The sequence below is a fragment of the Leucopleurus acutus genome (genome assembly GCF_964270905.1).
Source record: "Leucopleurus acutus genome assembly, chromosome: 19".
Classification (NCBI taxonomy): domain Eukaryota; kingdom Metazoa; phylum Chordata; class Mammalia; order Artiodactyla; family Delphinidae; genus Leucopleurus; species Leucopleurus acutus.
This window is the reverse complement of record NC_139161.1, coordinates 28347970-28366524: the sequence shown is the minus strand read 5'-3', so window position 1 is coordinate 28366524 and position 18555 is coordinate 28347970. Positions and strand designations below refer to the sequence as shown.

The following is an 18555-nucleotide window of genomic DNA, read 5'->3' as shown; positions in this document are numbered from 1 at the left end:
TGAAAAGTTGGTGCTGTTAGAATTTTATTTGTGTTATCTTTTTTAAATGAATTGCACTTGAGAAAAATTATATTTTATAATCCTAAGTGAAAAGAACATAGGTTAAAGAAATTCTATTATTTGGAGTTGTTCTCCTATGAATATTTTCACTTGAAGATGACAGTTCAGTTTTATGAAATGGCATGCGTTCAGGTATTATCCCATAGACTTCCTTACGCTAACTAAAATGTTTTGTTAAAGAAGGTAGGTAGAGTATGCATTAATATCTTCCTTACTAGCCAAATGAGCCCTACATTTTTATGTAAAAAATATACTTTGTGCTTATATTTTATTACATAAGGTAAACTTGAGTTTTCAAAACATAACTGAAGGCTAAATTTCAAAGTTAGAGAATGCCCATAAAAAGTTTGACAAGAAGGGCTAATAGTAATTTATGAACAGTGCAACATCATAAAGATATTATAACATAATTGTCAATATCCTTGTATGGTAAGTTTATACACAGAGTATTCTGTGTATGTGTATTTTAAATACTTTTCAATATAATATTGATTCAATATGATATATAGTAAATATTAGAGTTATTTAAATCATTCTGATAACTTTACATTCTGGTGGTAAAGATAGTGATTTCAATTCAGTATTTTAAAGTTAAAACAGTTGGTTCACAGTTGCTCAGCTCACATGCAAGTTACTACTCTGACATGGTTTTTCTGTGTAGTTTAACTGGGAGATACACAGTTTATAAGTTGGTTCTACCATGTTGCACCTAAATGTAATTTTGTTTCTTTTATTTATTTGAAGACATTGAATTTTAAAAACTTTATATTAGTTTTAAATTTTGTTTCTTTAAAATTTGGTATTATAATTACTTAATAATCAGATCTTTTCAAAACGACAAGAATAAGAATTTCTGGGAATTTTGAATGTGCTTATAAAAATGTTGATTTTTGTTGCTTAAGATGGCGCCCTCCTGGTGGCAGTTTGTCGTGGTAAAGTGAGTGAGGGTCTGGATTTCTCAGATGACAACGCCCGTGCTGTCATAACAATAGGAATTCCTTTTCCAAATGTGAAAGATCTACAGGTAGGCCAGCAAAGCCTTAAGAAGTTTTATTTATCACAGAAGTTGTTGATTTTGTGTAAGGTTAATTAGACATTTTTCTTGTATCCTCAGGCATTTTATATTATTTTTTAATTAATTTATTTATTTTTGGCTGCATTGGGTCTTGGTTGCTGCACACAGTCCTTTCTCTAGTTGTGGCGAGCAGGGGTTACTCTTCATTGCGCTGCATGGGCTTCTCATTGCGGTGGCTTCTCTTGTTGCAGAGCACAGGCTTTGTTGCAGAGCACAGGCTCTAAGCGCACAGGCTCTAGAGTACAGGCTCAGTAGTTGTGGCACACGGGCTTAGTTGCTCCGCGGCATGTGGGATCTTCCTGGACAGGGCTCAAACCCATGTCCCCTGCACTAGCAGGCGGATTCTCAACCACTGCGCCACCAGGGAAGCCCCAGACATTTTATTTTAATGCTCTAGTGACTCAGAATGAGTGAGAAAGGTTTAGGAGATACGGGTTTATTTTATTTTTAACTTATCCTGTCTTCTGCTTAGTAAGAGTGATTTTCAAAGTGTGGTCCTGGGTCGGGAGCATCACTATTATCTGGGACCTTAATAGAAATAGATATTTCCAGGCTCCATCGAGACCTACTGAATCAGAAGCTTTGGAGGTAGAGCCCAGCAATTTGTGTTTTATCAAACTCTTAGTCGCAGACTGACAGGGAGCCCCCGGGGAATTCTAGGGCCCTTTCTCTATCTATCTCTATCCCTTCTCTCCAATGCCATGCCTTGCCCTGCAGATTTTAGTGATTTTCGCTGTTCCAAGTTCTGATATTTTCCATTTCAGCTCGGCAGAAACACCATACTCTGCTTGTACTTCAGTGCTCTGTGCTACTGTCGGAAAATTATACCTAGGAAGAGAGCTGAGAATCATAGAGTTCACCTACTGGATCTTATGAGATTATTTTATCTCTGAGATTACAGTTTTAGGCTGCCTGGTGTCTACTCCCTAAAAGCAGTTGCTTTATCTGTTTTGTCCAGTTTTACAGTTACTTACAATGGGAGGGATATTCCTAAACCAGGTATTCTACCTTGGTCAGAAACAGGAGTTTTGCTTCATTATCACTAATTGTTTGCTAAACATACTTGAAAAATTATTTGTAGTAATAATTTGAAGCCTAAGGTGATGTTATCTTTATCGGGGAGGATTTTCTTTTACTTCCTACAGGAATTTGAAGTTGCTAGCAACCTGAGACCAAGACTTGAGGTTTTCTGGCCACTGAGCTGACTCCGTTGAGTATAATCCATATCCCTCCCAGGATACAACCTGTTAGGATCTCATACTAAAACAAGAATTCTTTCCCTAGGCAATTATCTTCTTTATTGATAATATTTTACTAGACACTGTGAATTATATAGTAGTAACAGTAATAAGATTTCTCTAATTAGCTTCTACTCTTCCCTGACCTCTGGACCTTGTCAAAAATTCTGAAAGTCCTCAGGAGGTATTTAATCCTTTCAGCCTACAGTACTTTGGTGGCTTCTACTGCCTTTCTCCAGCCACCAGTGCTACCACTGAGAGTGCTGATGACCATTCCCAGGGCTCCTATTCTAAAGTGGCTAATGCTGCCTCTGACTACTACTACTGATGAAACAGTAGACATCCACTCAAGAAAACTGTTGTGTTCACCATCAATAGTATTAGTGCTCATTCCACTGAAGCTGAGTTCTGCTGATTGTACTGCTGTCGGCAGTGGTACTGTCTTTTTTTGATGTCTTATCATTTTACCTTGGCCCTATATTACTGTACTAACGCTGCTTTGTTTAAGTGGAGAGAATCTCTTTCCCACACTTTCTACTACGCATTCTTCCCACATCTTAAATATAAATTTTTCCCCCTAAAACTAGCTCTTTCAACTTTTGCTTGTATCTTATTTCATTCTTGGACCTATGTATGAGTCCTTGAGAGCTGGAAAAGGAGCTTTATGGCTAATAACTAGGTTGTACTAAATATTACACTCACAAAGTAACAAATCCTGAAAGAATTCACATCAAACTCATAATAGTGATTGTGATTGAGAAGAGAAAGGAATGATATTGGGGGTAGTTATCAAAAGGGCTTTAGCTTTTCCTATAATAGCTGTTTTACTAAAAAACAAGCTTAAAGAAAATATGGGGAGAACACAAGTGTTTATTATGTTATTCTTTGAAAAATCCTTAAAATTAAATAAAGTGTTACTTGTGAAGGAAAAAAAAATTACATTTACCTTCTGTTTTCTCTACTGTCATTCCCAACAACTGTGATTCTGGGTGTTGTTATTGCACCAATCTTGGATTTCTTAATGCTTTCTTTCCTCAGGATAAGTTCTTCCCAGGCAACATCTCAGTCTGTTGTTTAAAAAACAAGATACCGGTGACCTGCTCTGACATCCCTCAGTAATGGTCCTACTTGTCGTAGTTGTACTTATTTGAATTCCAATGGCTCCAGTTGTATAAAATAGCAAAATAACAGAAGCTTCAATGACGTCTGCATAGGGAGGAGAGGAGGGTGATTCTAAAGGAGTTTCCCTAGTGGTTCCTAAAAGGGACAAGTAGGGTGGACCCAAGAGTAGTCTGAGCTGCAGGATCAAGGGACAGACAGAAAAAGAGGAAAAGTTATTATTGGAAAGACTTGGAAGTGTATTTCTTGTTGCATATGTCTGGATCACTTCTTCCTGTCTAACAAACAATTCTAAAACTCAGTGGCTTAAAATACCAGTCATTTACTATGGGTCAGCATCTATGAGGGTGGGGTGGGCAACAGATGATTTCAGCTGGGCTCAGTCACCCTGCTATGGTTTGACCAACATAGGTTGCACTCAACTGGATCAGCTGTGCTGATGGATCTCATCCTTTGTGGACCAACAGACCAGCCAAAGCATGTTATTGCAATGGCAGGGTACAAGAGAGCAGGCTTGACTGTGTAAGCACTTTTCAAATACCTGTTTATGTCACATCTACTAACATACTGCCCAAAGTATGTCATATGCCCAAGCCCAAAGTCAACAGCAGTGGCGGGGTTGGGGGAAGGGGGTATTTTCCACCACACATGGCAAAGGGCTTAGAATAAGGACTCCAAAAAGGAGTCCTGGCCTTTTTTTTTTAATAACTAAAGGATATTTATAAAGCATTCATTCAAAAGACTGATGTTTATAAGCTTTAAGAGTATAGATATGCAATTTTTGTAATAATTAAGGACTTTTATCTTCTGGAAATGACCAGAATATAATAGTACCTGAAATATCTGAGTATATGAAATAACTCAGAGCACCATTATGGATTTCTTAAAATTTATAAATGATCAAACAAGTTATTGAAAATAATAGTACACTTCTATAAGATATAAAAGAAATACAAAGTTTGAAATTTTAATAAAGCTCACTTCATTTTTTGTTGTTGTTGCCTGTGTTTTTGGTGTTATATTTAGGAAAACATTGCCAAATCCATGGTCATGCAGATTTGCCCCTAATGTTTTTTGTCAAAGAGTTTCATAGTTTTTGCTCTTAAATTTAAGTATTTGATCCATTTTGAGTAAAGTTTTGTATATGTTGTAAAATGAGTCTAACTTCCTTATATCTAAAATGAGTCTCTTGTAGACATCATATAGTTGGATCATGTTTTTTTTTTTTAATTAATTAATTTATTTTTGGCTGCGTTGGGTCTTTGATGCTGCTCGTGGGCTTTCTCTAGTTGAATCGAGCAGGGGCTACTCATCGTTGCGGTGCGCGGGCATCTCATTGTGATGGCTTCTCTTGCTGCGGAGCACGGGCTCTAGGTGTGTGGGCTTCAGTAGTTTTGGCGTGCAGGCTCAGTAGTTGTGGCTCGTGGGCTCTAGAGCGCAGGCTCAGTAGGTGTGGCACATGGGCTTAGTTGCTCCATGGCATGTGGGATCTTCCCAGACCAGGGCTCGAACCCACGTCCCCTGCATTGGCAGGCAGATCCGTAACCACCGCGCCACCAGGGAAGTCCTGGATCATGTTTTTTAATTTATTCTGCCAATATCTGCCTTTCTGTTGGAGAGTTTAATCCATTTACGTTTAAAGTAATTACTGATAAGGAAGGACTTGTTTTACCATTTAACTATTTGTTTTCTGCATGTCTTATGTGCTTTTTGTTCCTCCGTTCACTCATTATTGCCTTTTTTGTGTTTAGCTGTTTTTTGCTGTGTACTATATTGATTCCCTTCTTTCCTTTTGTGTATATTTTTCAGTTATTTTCTTAGTGTTACCTTGGAGTTAATCTCTGTCTCTCCCTTTTTATATTGTTATTGTCATAGATTACATCTTTATATATACATTGTGTGCCATTAACATAATTTACAGTTATTGTTTTATGCATTTGCCTTTTAAATCACATGAAAAAAACCAGTTACAAACGAAAAGTATGATAATATTGGCTTTTATATTTACCTACATAGTTATTTTTACCAGTGTTTTTTATTACTTCCTAAAGCACATACTTACACTGCCTTCATTATATTATATTTTAGTGTTTATAAATATGTTTTATAATCTGTTAGATTACCTGAAAGATTAGGACAATTTCTTAAATATCTTTGTCTCTACAATTAAATATTGCCTTGGAATATAGTGAGTGTTCAATAAGTTGATTTAATTAATGATTAATATGTTTATTATTTAATATATTTATATTTAAAGTCTTAAATATATGTATACTTATATATTTAAATATAATTAAGTATTAATATATACTAAATATTAAAGTAAAATTAATTAAAATAAAACAAAGTTCAGTATATTTAATATAAGTTATCAAAATAGTAATTTGGTTTTGTTGTTTGTTTTACTTGGCACTGTTATTAAAAAACAACAACCCTCCATTCCTGGACTCTTTAATTAAGGCATCATAATGATAGTAATCATTATTTGATGATAATGACTAGGACAGTAGTAAACATTAATATTACTTATAATAAGGCAGTACAGTATGTTGTTACAATCATAAATCATTAAAGGAGTTATAAAGGGAATACTCAATTCCAATAGCATTTTACACCCTAATACATAGTAGAACATAATAATGGAGAGAGTATATTAATCATACTGGCTACCACTCTTTATATTAGTGTTCTCTTTTTGTGTTACAAATTACCACAAACATAGTGGCTTAAAACAGCACACATTTCTTATGTCACAGTTTCCATGGGTCAGGAGCCTGGGTGTGGCTTAGCTGGGTCCTTTGCTCACGTTTCCGCAAAACTGCAGTCAATGTTGTTGGCTGGGCTGCTTTTTCATCTGGCTCTTGGGGTCTTCTTCCGAGTTCATTTAGGATGTTGGCAGAGTTCAGTTCCTTATAGTTGTAGGACTGATCTAGCCAGGGGCTGCTCTCATCTCCTGCAGGCTACTCAGAATTCCTCGTTATGTGGCCTTCTCACAGGCCCTCTCACAGCATGGCAGGTTATTTATGCAAGGCCAACAAGATACTGTCCAGCTCCAGTCTCCTAAGATGGAGCCATACAACAACATAATAACAGGAGTAACTTCCTCACACCTTTGCGTTATAACATGATCTAATCAAGGGAGTGACTACCCCATCCCCTTGCCACATTCTGTTGGCTAGAAGCAAGTCACAGGTTCTGCTCACACTCAAGGTGAGAGGATTATACAAGACATGACTCTCTGGGAGTCACCTCAGGGTGTGTCTGCCATATTCTGGTTTTCTATAAAATGAATTGATGAACTAAATGATTTCCATAAATGGTTCTTCCAAACCTAAAACAATACTTCAAATTACTGGACCATAAATTAGGACTTCACAGTTTTCTTTTACATTAGTACTCAGCCTATCATGCAGAATAAGTGGAAATTATTTGTAAATGAGAACCTGAAATATTCTGTCTTATGAAAACAAAACAATCTATTTCTGTCTTGTTTTCTCTATTGTTTTATTTGAATTCATATTTTAAAGAGTTAAGGTCAGTGTCTGAGTTAGAAAAGTGATTTGAGTGGGACAAAGAGGGCAATGACCTTAATTTTATGATACTAAAATTTTTTTCTTAAATTTGAGACAGATTATGGAAGTCAAAATTAAAATACAGTTTAAAATACTAACTTAAGACTCTTGTAGTCTCAACTGCAGAGTTAGGCTTTTAGAGAAGCAGGAAAATGTATGTTAGAGCCAAAAATATGACTTCTTTGGCTGTGACCAGGATTTCCTCTTCCCACCTTGGGGACTAGAAAGTAGAGGTAGGAAAATTTCATTTTGGAGCCAAGTGTGACTTGTTTAGTTCAAGTCATAATTTATTGCACATACCTCAGGGACCTAAAAATAAAGAAACCCACTGTGAAATGTTGATAACGGGCCACTCTGAAGGACAGGCATTAAGCTAACTTTCCTGGTGAGGATTTTTTTCACTTCCACCTTTCCCAGATGCTTCTTATCATTCTATAAGGACATACTTAATCATGTAATAGCTAAAAAGGAAACTTTCTGTGCACTAAAGCAAAGTATTTGAGGGACAGGAGAGTGAACCAAGGCCTTTATATGATTAGATGTTGGTGGAAAAATATAACTAAAAGAAAAGTTGTTTTCTTTTAATGCAATTAAGTCACAGTATAACAACACTGCCCTTTTAGTGGATATCTAAAACAAATCCTTTGGCCAATTAGTATGATATAAAAACTTAGACAGCCTTCAACTTTATAATTCAGGCATACACATCTCAAGTTGGTGGCATGGGCATAATTTGTGAGACGTTGTAAGGTACGATATTTAGAGTTTAAAATTCCATTTTATTTGTATTCTTTAGCACAATTTAGTAGTATATAAAAATATTCTCCCTTCATGGGTATTGTGCCTTTTCCTCTGAAGAAAAATGCATAAAACCATGGCATGTGCCTAAAAATTTTTATGCTTTAAAAATGTTCCAGTTGGTATCTTAGATTTCTACAACAAGTTTAGTAAAATTTGATGGTAATATTCTATATCAGAAGAGCTCTTACAATTATTAAAATAACTAAGATATAAATTTTATGTTTGTGTATTATTTTGCTTTAGTAATATAGTATGTTGAATCACCAAAATAGATTTCATTTGGAAACTATTTAAAATTCCGATAGTGATCTGATTAGTTATCTCAGTATTGGCATATGATAATCATTATGAATTCCTTTTTTCATTTGGGAAACTTGTTTTAGCTCTGAAGATACTGGACTATTTAAGTATATTATTTTTTAATCAGTTTTGAAAAATTACATTAATGATTGAAAGATACTGGCATCTATTTTAATTTTGTTAGTTATTGACTTTATATCAAACACACATAAATTTATAAGCTACCATGCATTCTTGGCATTTTATAAACCTCAAAAAAGGGCTGTTATCCCTTGCTTGCCCCAGAGGATAACAGCATTAATAAAATTGAGTGCACATTAAACCAGTGCTTTCAAGTGTCAAAATATTATTAGATGATGGCAGTATTAGAATTCTTGAATCTGACATTTCTTTTTAAGTAGACTGTTGTTGTTCCTTCATTATTCTTGTTGCTTTGACAGCAATATGAATATTCCTGAGGAGATGAATGGAGGCGGGAATGCAAGGGATTATAGTATATCAAGACAAACTTGATTTCAGAAACAAAAACCTTTACTAATAATTTTGAGTAGATTCGTATTTTCCTTTTGAATCACTTTTATCATTGTGTTAATGATCTTGAGTGTTTTAGCATTCATTTATTCATTCAGTAACAAACTTTCACTAAGAGCCTGATTTGTACTAAATACAGTTAAGTGCGGAAATAAACAAGATGCTACTTCTAATGATGTCTATAATTTAGTAAAGTACTTGAACGTGTAACAGGATGTTTTGGTTGGACAGGGTCTGGGTGTTCCAATGCTTAGGGAAAGTGAAGTTGAGCAGCACCTTTCACCTCCCATCCAGATATCCATTTACTTTGAGTGATTTGCCTAAAATAGATGGAAATTCAAATCTCAGAGAAATGAGATTTGAATCTTGTCTATGTTGAGATTCAAACATACAAACATTTGATCAAGTGGAATGGCCTCATCAAAGGCCAGATTATAAAACTATTCAAGTTATTAAGGCTATTCAGAAAAGTGAAACAACCACTTTTTGAATATCTGGCTAGAGTACCAAGTACTTTATAGACTGGTGACATGGTGATACATTCACAGATTATAGCCCCTTGTCTCATGGAGCTTACACTCTTGTGAGGAATGTTGAAATTAAAGTAATAAAGAAGCAATTAATTGCAGTTGTGATGAAGACTGTAAGAAAAAAGTCACAGGAACTATGAGAATGTATAACAGGATCCTAACCTAGTCTTTAGGGGTAAACAAAGACTTCCTGAGGAAGTGATATTTCAGCTGACACAGGAAAGAAGGCTCAGTTATGTAGGTGAGCAGAATGGGTAAGAGTATTCTCAGCAGATAGAACAGCATATGCTAAGGCCCTGAGGTGTGAAAGAGGATAGCTATTCCTAGGAATTGAAAGAAGCTGAGGAAGAGAGTGAGTTGGGGAGAATGGCATGTGAATAGAGGCTGGGAGACTTATTAAGAAGCCAAATCATTTAGGGCCCTGTGTGCCATTTTAAGGATTTGAGACTTTATTCTAAGCTATGGGAAACCAGATCCAGTAATAGAGCCTGAGGTCAGAATGTAGTGGGGTTCAGGTTATAGTGTAACATCTGATACAGAAACCCACCTGGATCTAGCCCTGATAATAATATGTGGATACCCAAGGGAAATGGCTGTGTATATAAACTTAAAGGGCTGTAATAATAAACTCTAACATTTAGGAGTCCAGCAACTGGCTTTTAGAATTGTTAGAAACATTTAGGCCAAATCACAGATATGGAAGAAAAACCTCGTCACCTCTGAATGTCTGGAATAAGTTTATCCTCATTATTTAAACCTTTTTTTCCTCCTCAGAAAACGTTTTTTTCTAGTTTGTTTTTTTTTTTAAGATTGTTTGGCCAGAAGTATTATTAAAGCAGGTTCTAAGTATATCTTGAAATTCAAAAATTAAAATCTAGTTTAAATCTAAGTATTCCATCTACACTGGCAACTTATAATTTGCCTTGGACAGAGAAAAATGAGATAACCAAACTCTTTGTTCCCATCTGTCCTGCAAAACAAACAAACAAATATAAAGTTAGAAAATAAATGGATGAATTGCTGAGGTATTTTTAAATTAAAAATTTTTTTCCCCATATTTATTAAAGGAATCTTTTGGGTTTGGGGGAGGAAACATTTAAAATCACAAAATTTTCATCAAGTCTGATTGATAGCCTTTTCTTTCCAATACTCATATCATTGTATTTCCTTAGGAAAAAAGCCATACCTGAATATAGCTACAAGTTAAACCTTTGGATAATTAATAAAGCAAATAAAACTTTTGTTTGTTTTTTGAAAAATTCTGAAGTTATTTTCCTGTGTTTATCTCTTTTTTTGGTGAGAACAAGAAATTTTTAACCTTTATATTTTACTTTTGCTCTCACAGTAGGTTGAAGGTTTTAAAAGTGAGTTTATCACGCTGGGGACTTGTAAGGTTGATTGACACTTAACTTATTCTGTTGGCACAGAGCATAATCAGTAGCACTATCTCAAAGGAAGCAGTGGAATTGTTTCTTAACCTCTCTGAAAATAATTTTAATTTTTTTTCTTCAGAGCAGAATTTTAGTTGTAGTAGATTTTAATCAATTTACTTAGATTCTCTTAAAGCCTACAGGGTGCAGATATATAGATGGGCTTCAGGTGAGTGTGTCACTTGTTTTTTTCCAATTATAAAGTCTTAAGGTCAAAGATAATATAAACTGTAGTAGACATCAGTGTTTACAGCATCAGTCTTTACTGTTTTTCACTGAGATTAAGGTTTGATACCTTGGGAATGAGTTCAATTTATGCTTTCTACCTTTGGGACAGATAATCCCGGTGTGCCAAGGAATATAGTAAGCTATGTAATAAGTCATAGTGTAATTTCCTATCACATCAAAATGACCAGATTTGTTCTTTAAAATTACTTAATAGCAGGGTTTCTCTAGCTTGGCAGTAGTGACATTTTGGGCAGGATAATTTTTTGTTGTGAGTGATGTCCTGTGCATTGTAGGATGTTTAGCTGCATCTCTGGACTTACCTGTAGATGCCAGTAGCAAATGTTTCTCCCTCACCAGTTGTGACAACCAAAAATGTCTTCAGATAGTGCCAGTATCTTCTGGTAGGCAAAATCACTCTCAGTTGAACACCATTGTTTTATATAGTGAAACATACAAGTGTATGTCATGAATTAAAATGAACAATCTACATTTATTTTTTTGTTATTTTTTATCAAGTTGAAAAAAATCCAATAAAACTTTTACTAAGAGCCTGATTTATACTAAAAACATTAGATGGTTTCTTATATTAACAATCTCTTGGCTTCTACCCCTTTCCCAGCCCCTGCTTCTGAGAAGCAGTGACTTTCACTTCTTTTATCTATTTCATCTGGTATTTACATCCATATAATCAATTTTAGACATTAACTATTTACTTCCTACGTGAGATAGGATTTTAGCTCACTTACTCCGCCTTTCCCTTCTTACATCCTCCCAATATCGTTAAATCACAATTTTTTATTAAATCCATAGTCAATATTCACATTATCATGACTATGAAAATATTGTTCACTGTAGTCAAATGATTTCCTTTAACTATTTTATTTTTTCTTTTAAAAATATCTTTAGGGACTTCTCCAGTGGCACAGTGGTTAAGATTCTGCGCTCCCAATGCAGGGGGCCCGGGTTCGATCCCTGGTCAGGGAACTAGATCCCACATGCATGCCACAACTAAGAGTTCCCATTGCCACAACTAAGGAGCCAGTGAGCCACAACTAAGACCCAGCACAACCAAATAAATAAATAAATATTTTAAATATATATATCTTTAAAGAAATCTTTAATAAATCTGCAACACCTCTCAATACAGTTTTCCTATGAGACCTGTCAGATAATAGGTCAGTTCTTTTTCTCCCCCTGAAGACATCCCTTTTGGATCCTTCTGATCTCCTGCTTCAATCAAGACTTAAGTTGCTCTTTAAGCTCACTTAACTGCCAATATCCTGAGATTTCCCTTTGCTGTCATCCTAGGAATTTGATTTGCTTGTCTTCTGTGTTAGGTCCCAAGTTTCCTGAATCTCAGACCTTGTTCCTGTTTCTTGTTTCTTATTTCATCTTTGTGGTACATATCCTCCAGCAGTTTCCCTATGCATCAATTTCCTCAGCCTTTCTGGACTCCTGCTGGCCTAACTGGCTTATTTCCCATCAGTAGCTCTGTGGTTACTTCGGTTTGAACTTTCGCCTCTCTGCTTAGTCATTTAGTCTGCTTTTCACAGTCATCTATTTGGGTTTAAAGTTACAGATGTCTTAGTTTCATTGAAGATAGAGACTATTTCTCTTTCTTATTTATCTTTTAATTTGGGGTCGGTTTTTAAGAGGCAAGGAAAGAAGAAAAATTTTTTTGCCTTCCTGAAACCAGAAGTCTTCATTACTTTCTAAGATAAAGTAGGAGACTTTGAAGTGCTATGATCCCACATGCTTTATTCCCACACTCACACCTTCACTTTTGAGAAGCTCTGAATCAAACATTCCTAACAATAATATTGCAAAGGTAGAAAGTAACAAATGTTTTTTAGAAATCAAATATTTACTTACGTTTGAAAGATGTTTCGATATAATAATATAAAAATCTAGATGGCAGAAGTATCAGAATTCATTTGTTGGGCTGTGGAGGTAATAAACAGAGTTTTAAGTATGTTTAAGTATGTTTTCAGTGTTTTCTAGTACTCACGTAATCTTTTATGTGCACATTTTCTCTTGCTCAAGTTCATTTTTAAAGGTATTTAATCATGTGAACTCTGAGTCTGAGCCTCCTCTCACTGGGATTAGCTTCTACTTTCTATGCCTGCCATTGCCACTAAACTTTTGTGGAGTCCTCCCAGATCCTCAGTGCTTAGTTTTACATCTTTTCGCATCCACAAGCCTCTTCCATGAGAGACCTCCTTATCTTCCAGTGTTGTATAGGAGCAGGTGCAGATCTCTATCACTTGCTGAATGCAGCACTACTCACTTCCCTTAACAAAACCTCTAAATATTGTCGCATTCCTTCAAGAGCCTATGGTTCCATATACAGTCTCACATTGCTTTCTTATATAAGACAATATTTCATTTTGTTAGTTATTATTGCTAGAAGGGTTTTATTCATAGTATTTGGCTCTTGTATGGGACTTTAACAAGGGAAGCTCTAGATTGTAAGATATATGTAAGGAATAATATTTAGACTAATAGAGGACAATCAGGTACTCATTCTGTAGATTACACCACTAACATATTTTATATAGTTCTCTTCAAATACAGCTCATAGGTTGCAAAGTGGTCAAAAAATATTTTGAAGGATATTAAAGAGTGCTAATGTTAGTTATAATTTCTCAGAAAATTTAATATCAATTGCAGAAGTCATTTAGAAAAAGGTATGTTTCAAAACTAAATACTGTTCTCTATGAGTCTTGCCAATGTACATATTTTCATTGATATATGATGAAAAAGTAGCCACTCCATAAGCTGAAGAAACTTTTAAGTCACATAAAATAATGTGTCCTTATGTTGAGTAGTATAGGTTAAGCGCCTTCAGAGAGAGTTGATCTAAGTGTCAGAACTCTAAGGTAGATGACCTACGTTGTCTGTCAGTCCTATGACTTTTTTCATTTACATGCGACAATATATTACAACAGCATGCCACCCAAACCTATATTGGTTTTTAGAAATACAGGATAAGTAATGACTCTCCAGCTTGCTTACCTCTAATATATGATGCTTTACAGTTTTGTGTCCATTGTCATTTCTTTCTTGAACCAGCTGTATGAGGTAATGCGGGCAGGAATTATTTTCTTCCATTTACAGAGGAGGAAACTGAGAAAGGAAGCTAAATGGGGTACTGTGACTTACCCAAGGTCAAACAACTAATAAATGTCAAAGCTTTGACTCTAAGCCGTGTGCTTTTTCCATATCTCCTTTCCTCAAAAAAAAAAAAAAAATATATATATATATATACATATATATAGTATTTTCTAGAGATGATAATTTAAGCATTTTCAGGTGTATCTGGATAATATTTTATTATGGGTAGCATAACTAAATTGCAACAAAGCCTATTTTTCTTTAAAAAAATTTTAACCTTATCCCTTTACAGAATAAGCATATATTGTTGTTTCTTGCATGTCTTAAAGTATTAACTGTCTTTTTTTCTTTTAATAGAAAAATATTAATTTCTACCTTTTTCCTGGGCTCTTATCTTGACAAATTATTTTCATAATTTAAAAGAAACACTAAGATCTACTGCTTCGTACTGACAGATGTTTTTGCATTATTATTATCTAAAGCCTTTATTCAGAATTGCTTGAATGTTACTGTGTTACCAATAAACTATTCTGGGCTAGCAGCTAAATTATTTTAACCACTTGAGGTTGAATATGTTGAGAGCAAGAGATGCTTGATTTGAGGGGAATATATTTTGTTCTTTTTTTTATATTTGAAATTTTTAGGCTGTTTATTTCAGCACTGACGATTTATGACACAAAGTATAACAGGTTTCTCTGCAAAAAGTGTCTTATTCAAAGCAACCTTCAAGCATATGTGAGATAAGCTATATTATTCTTACTATGTCTGTTACTATGTCTTGATTCTTATTTCTTGGTAGATTACTGTGGTCACCTCCTAGTGTAGTGTAACAAGGAGAGTAAGTAACAATTGAAAACCATTTCGAGTGTGTGTGTGTGTTTGTGTGTGTGTGTGTTTATTTAAGTCTAAAAGGGAGCCTGGCTTCTTAGCTCTTGGCAGAAACCCATTTTTCCCCATTTAAAACAATATATATACTATATTTGGTTAACTTGGTGTTTCAGAAATTTTGAAAATATGCCAGATGAAATAAAACCAGCTATATTCCTTTTATCTAGCTAACTTATTTCATATACAAGCTCTTATGCTGAATTTAGAACTCTAACCATTGGAATTTATATTGTGATACCCTGATAAAAGTGTTTACACTGTGAAGATATGGAGCAATAAATGTCTAATGCACAGTCTCTGTCTTCCAGATTTGGTTTGCTATAAATGTTTACATTTTAGGTTCTGTACCTTGGCTAAATATAAAACTGTTCTTCTTGAATGTTTGCTAGACAAATGTGTTTATTTTTCTGAGGCAAAGTTTTCTTAATATTTTTAATTAGTAAGTTTAGCTGATCATTTGTTCTTAGTCTTATTACCAGGCTTGAACTTTTGTTATAAAACTTACATACAAGAAAATAGGGGCTACCCTGGTGGCACAGTGGTTGAGAGTCCGCCTGCCGATGCAGGGGACACGGGTTCGTGCCGCGGTCCAGGAGGATCCCACATGCCGTGGAGCGGCTCGGCCCATGAGCCATGGCCGCTGAGCCTGTGTGTCCGGAGCCTGTGCTCCGCAACGGGAGAGACCACAACAGTGACAGGCCTGCGTACCGCAAAAAAATAAATAAATAAAGCTTACATACAAGAAAATAAAAGTATATTCTGCCTATATTGATTGCTTTTAGGAGAGCATTTATTACTGAAATCATAATACATATGTATACGAATTGGGACAAATTCCACCGTCTTTCATATGAGGCAGTAGTAAAGAGATGCATTTATAGTTCCAGCTCATATTTATCACACCATTTATTTCTTCAGAAGCTACTTATAAAACTTGTAAAAGGCTACTCTTGTACAGAGCTATTTAAAGCCAGCACTGTTGGGTTTGACTAAGTGGAAAAAATAATACTCAAAATTGTGACTTAAATTTTTTGTTGACATATACAGTATGATCCTTTTGGTTATTTTATATATACTACTGCTATCAGTAGTATACTACTTACACTGTCTCCAATAAAACTGAGTCATTGGAGGACTTAAGGAACTTACTATTTGATCTCAAGCATTTTGTAATGTTAAAATCAGAATCCAAACCCACATAACTTCTGCTTGAATGCTATATGGGTATTTTAACATAATTCCCTAAGTCCCACTTCAGTCTTGATTATCTATCTTTGCTATTCAGGATCTCATCTCTACTTATATCAGGTTAGCCTGTGATGCAGAGATATTTTCAGCTGTCTAGAAACTACCATATTAAGGGTGTTTTTCATTTTGTATGAATGTTGAACTCCAGTTATGAAAAAATGTTCTGTGAATCAGTGTAGCATCTGAACCAGTGGGTTACAAACACAAGCTGCTACAGGAGTTAAATAGATTATTTAAATGAGTGAGCTAGTTGAGAGTTGGCATGGGCCTTCAGTTTGCAACCTCTGATAAAATAGTTTGCCTTCTCTCTGCTGTTCACATACTCCTCCAAAATTACACATACACTAATTTATTGGGGATGGGGAGCAAGTGGTTTAAACTCCTTCCAGAGTATACAATTAAATGTAGCTTTCTAATTTGGGAAAGCCTTGTAAAATGTATTTGAAAAGTAATATTAACTGGTTTAAAAGATCATCTTTCCAAACCACACTTGAGCTCACTTTATGGTGTTTACTTTCTGTCAAAACTTAGAAAAAACATTCACAGTTAACTTCCATAACATAAAATGTCTGTCTCATTAGGCATTAAAGAAGCATTGGTCAACAGGTATAATGCTATTAGACTGTATAGCTAATGTGAATGTGGACATGACCTCCCAAATAGATCAAAGACTAATCTCTTTGACAGTTACAAGATGGCAGAGCTTGCCATGGGCCTTTTGCTGCTGCACATTGAAACTATTTGTTTGGAAAGCATGCCTGAGGGATGAGAGTCTGTTTATAAGGATGAGCAGGTAAAAGTAAAATGTTGTCTTTTGACATTTCAACTAATCCCTTCTAGCCTTTGGTTTACTTAACATTTAGGCTATTTGCTGGCAGGAGAAACTGGCTTTTTCACATATGCTTTATGTCATTTTAAATTGAGCATTGATTTTCGTACCTGATAATTCCTAAGTGTACAATGAAATAGATTCTGATGTTGTTAAAAAGAGGTGTACTGTCTTTCTACCTTTTCCAAACCCTTAGTTTTGCTTTCCCTAATTAAATGTGTTCACCCAAAGACAATTTTTTAATTTATTTTTAAAAATCTGCTTCTTTATATAATAAAAAATATTTCAAAGTTAGCCTTTATATATATTTACTTTCAAAAGTTTTTTCTTTACTTTTTACCTAAAATAATTTCCCTAGGTAAAATATTGGCAGTAATTTAAAGGCCATTTGGATTGTAAAAAATTATTTGAAAATTTTCAAGAAGTTGAAATAATGTAGTCATACATAAAAGTTAATTCATTTTAATGAAAAATAAAAGACCAAGGAGAATTTTGTTTATTTAATCTAATATTTGCTATATTACCTCTAAATATTTCAATTATAACTAATATTTCCTAAAGCAACTGTTGTCATAGGCAGAGTGATCATTATAAAGTATTTGTTTCAACATGGTATAGTAAATTTTGAAAATCCTTAAGCTATTATGTCTGGCAAAGGATAAATGCAAATTTGGGGGAGGGGAAATAATGTTAATATAGATAAATGCTTAGTTACATTTTGAGAGATGGTAGGAAATGTATAGTTGGATAGAATTTTTAAATATTCTTATCTCTAAATATTATAATATACTTTATTGCTGAATTGTCAAATTATTTTTTTAATATTACCTAATATTTCCTATGGTGCCATATTATTCACTATACTACTTTAAAAAGCATATTCTATGATGCTTACAGGAAAGTTTGCTTTATATTCAAGTTATAAAGTTTTAATTTAGAAATTTTACAGGTTCTTTTGAGGGGATATAAAATAAAATGTCTTATATACCAATTTGAAAGCTACTTGTCAGAAGTGTACATATATATATATATATATATATATATATATGTCAGAAGGTTAATAGTATACAGTGTTTTGAAGAGATTTTGTTTTTTCTTAAGTAGTTTTACAACTTCTTAAAACTGTAAATTGTTAATTTATCTTGAAAGTCTGAAATTTTTTCAAGAAAATAACTTTATACCTTTGATTAGGCTTATATTACAAAAATATGCTATTTAATAAATACTTGCCCAGAAATACCACATAGGGGATCTTTAAAAGCTGACTGACTGAAAAGAACAATTCCTACTGTTTCACATTGGATTAACTAGTTGCTAGGAATTATAGTCAGTTTGTGAACTTACAATGCTAGCAGTTTGTTATGTGAATAAATTGTTATTAAATTTGAGAACCATCTTTTATTTTAATTAGATTTTAATACTCATTCCATTTTTAAATAGGAGAAAGCCACAATAGAATTGAGTTACCTAAGATCTCACTCAGAGAAGCTGTAGGGTGTCCTGACTCTTGGGTTTTTACCCTTAAGAGAGCAAGCTCTGGAGAGAGACAGACTAGATTCAAATCCCAGCTTTACTACTTACATACTGGGTCA

General features: G+C 34.4%; 1 protein-coding gene across 1 annotated transcript in view; it reads left to right on the top strand.

Annotated features, from left to right (window-relative positions):
* BRIP1 (BRCA1 interacting DNA helicase 1) overlaps positions 1-18555 on the top strand; it is a gene marked incomplete at both ends in the record, with an annotated part of 196385 nt that overhangs the window by 144631 nt on the left and 33199 nt on the right. Inside the window, 1 exon segment of the mRNA XM_082860172.1 lies at positions 963-1084. Within this exon segment, the coding sequence (XP_082716298.1) occupies positions 963-1084 (122 nt within the window).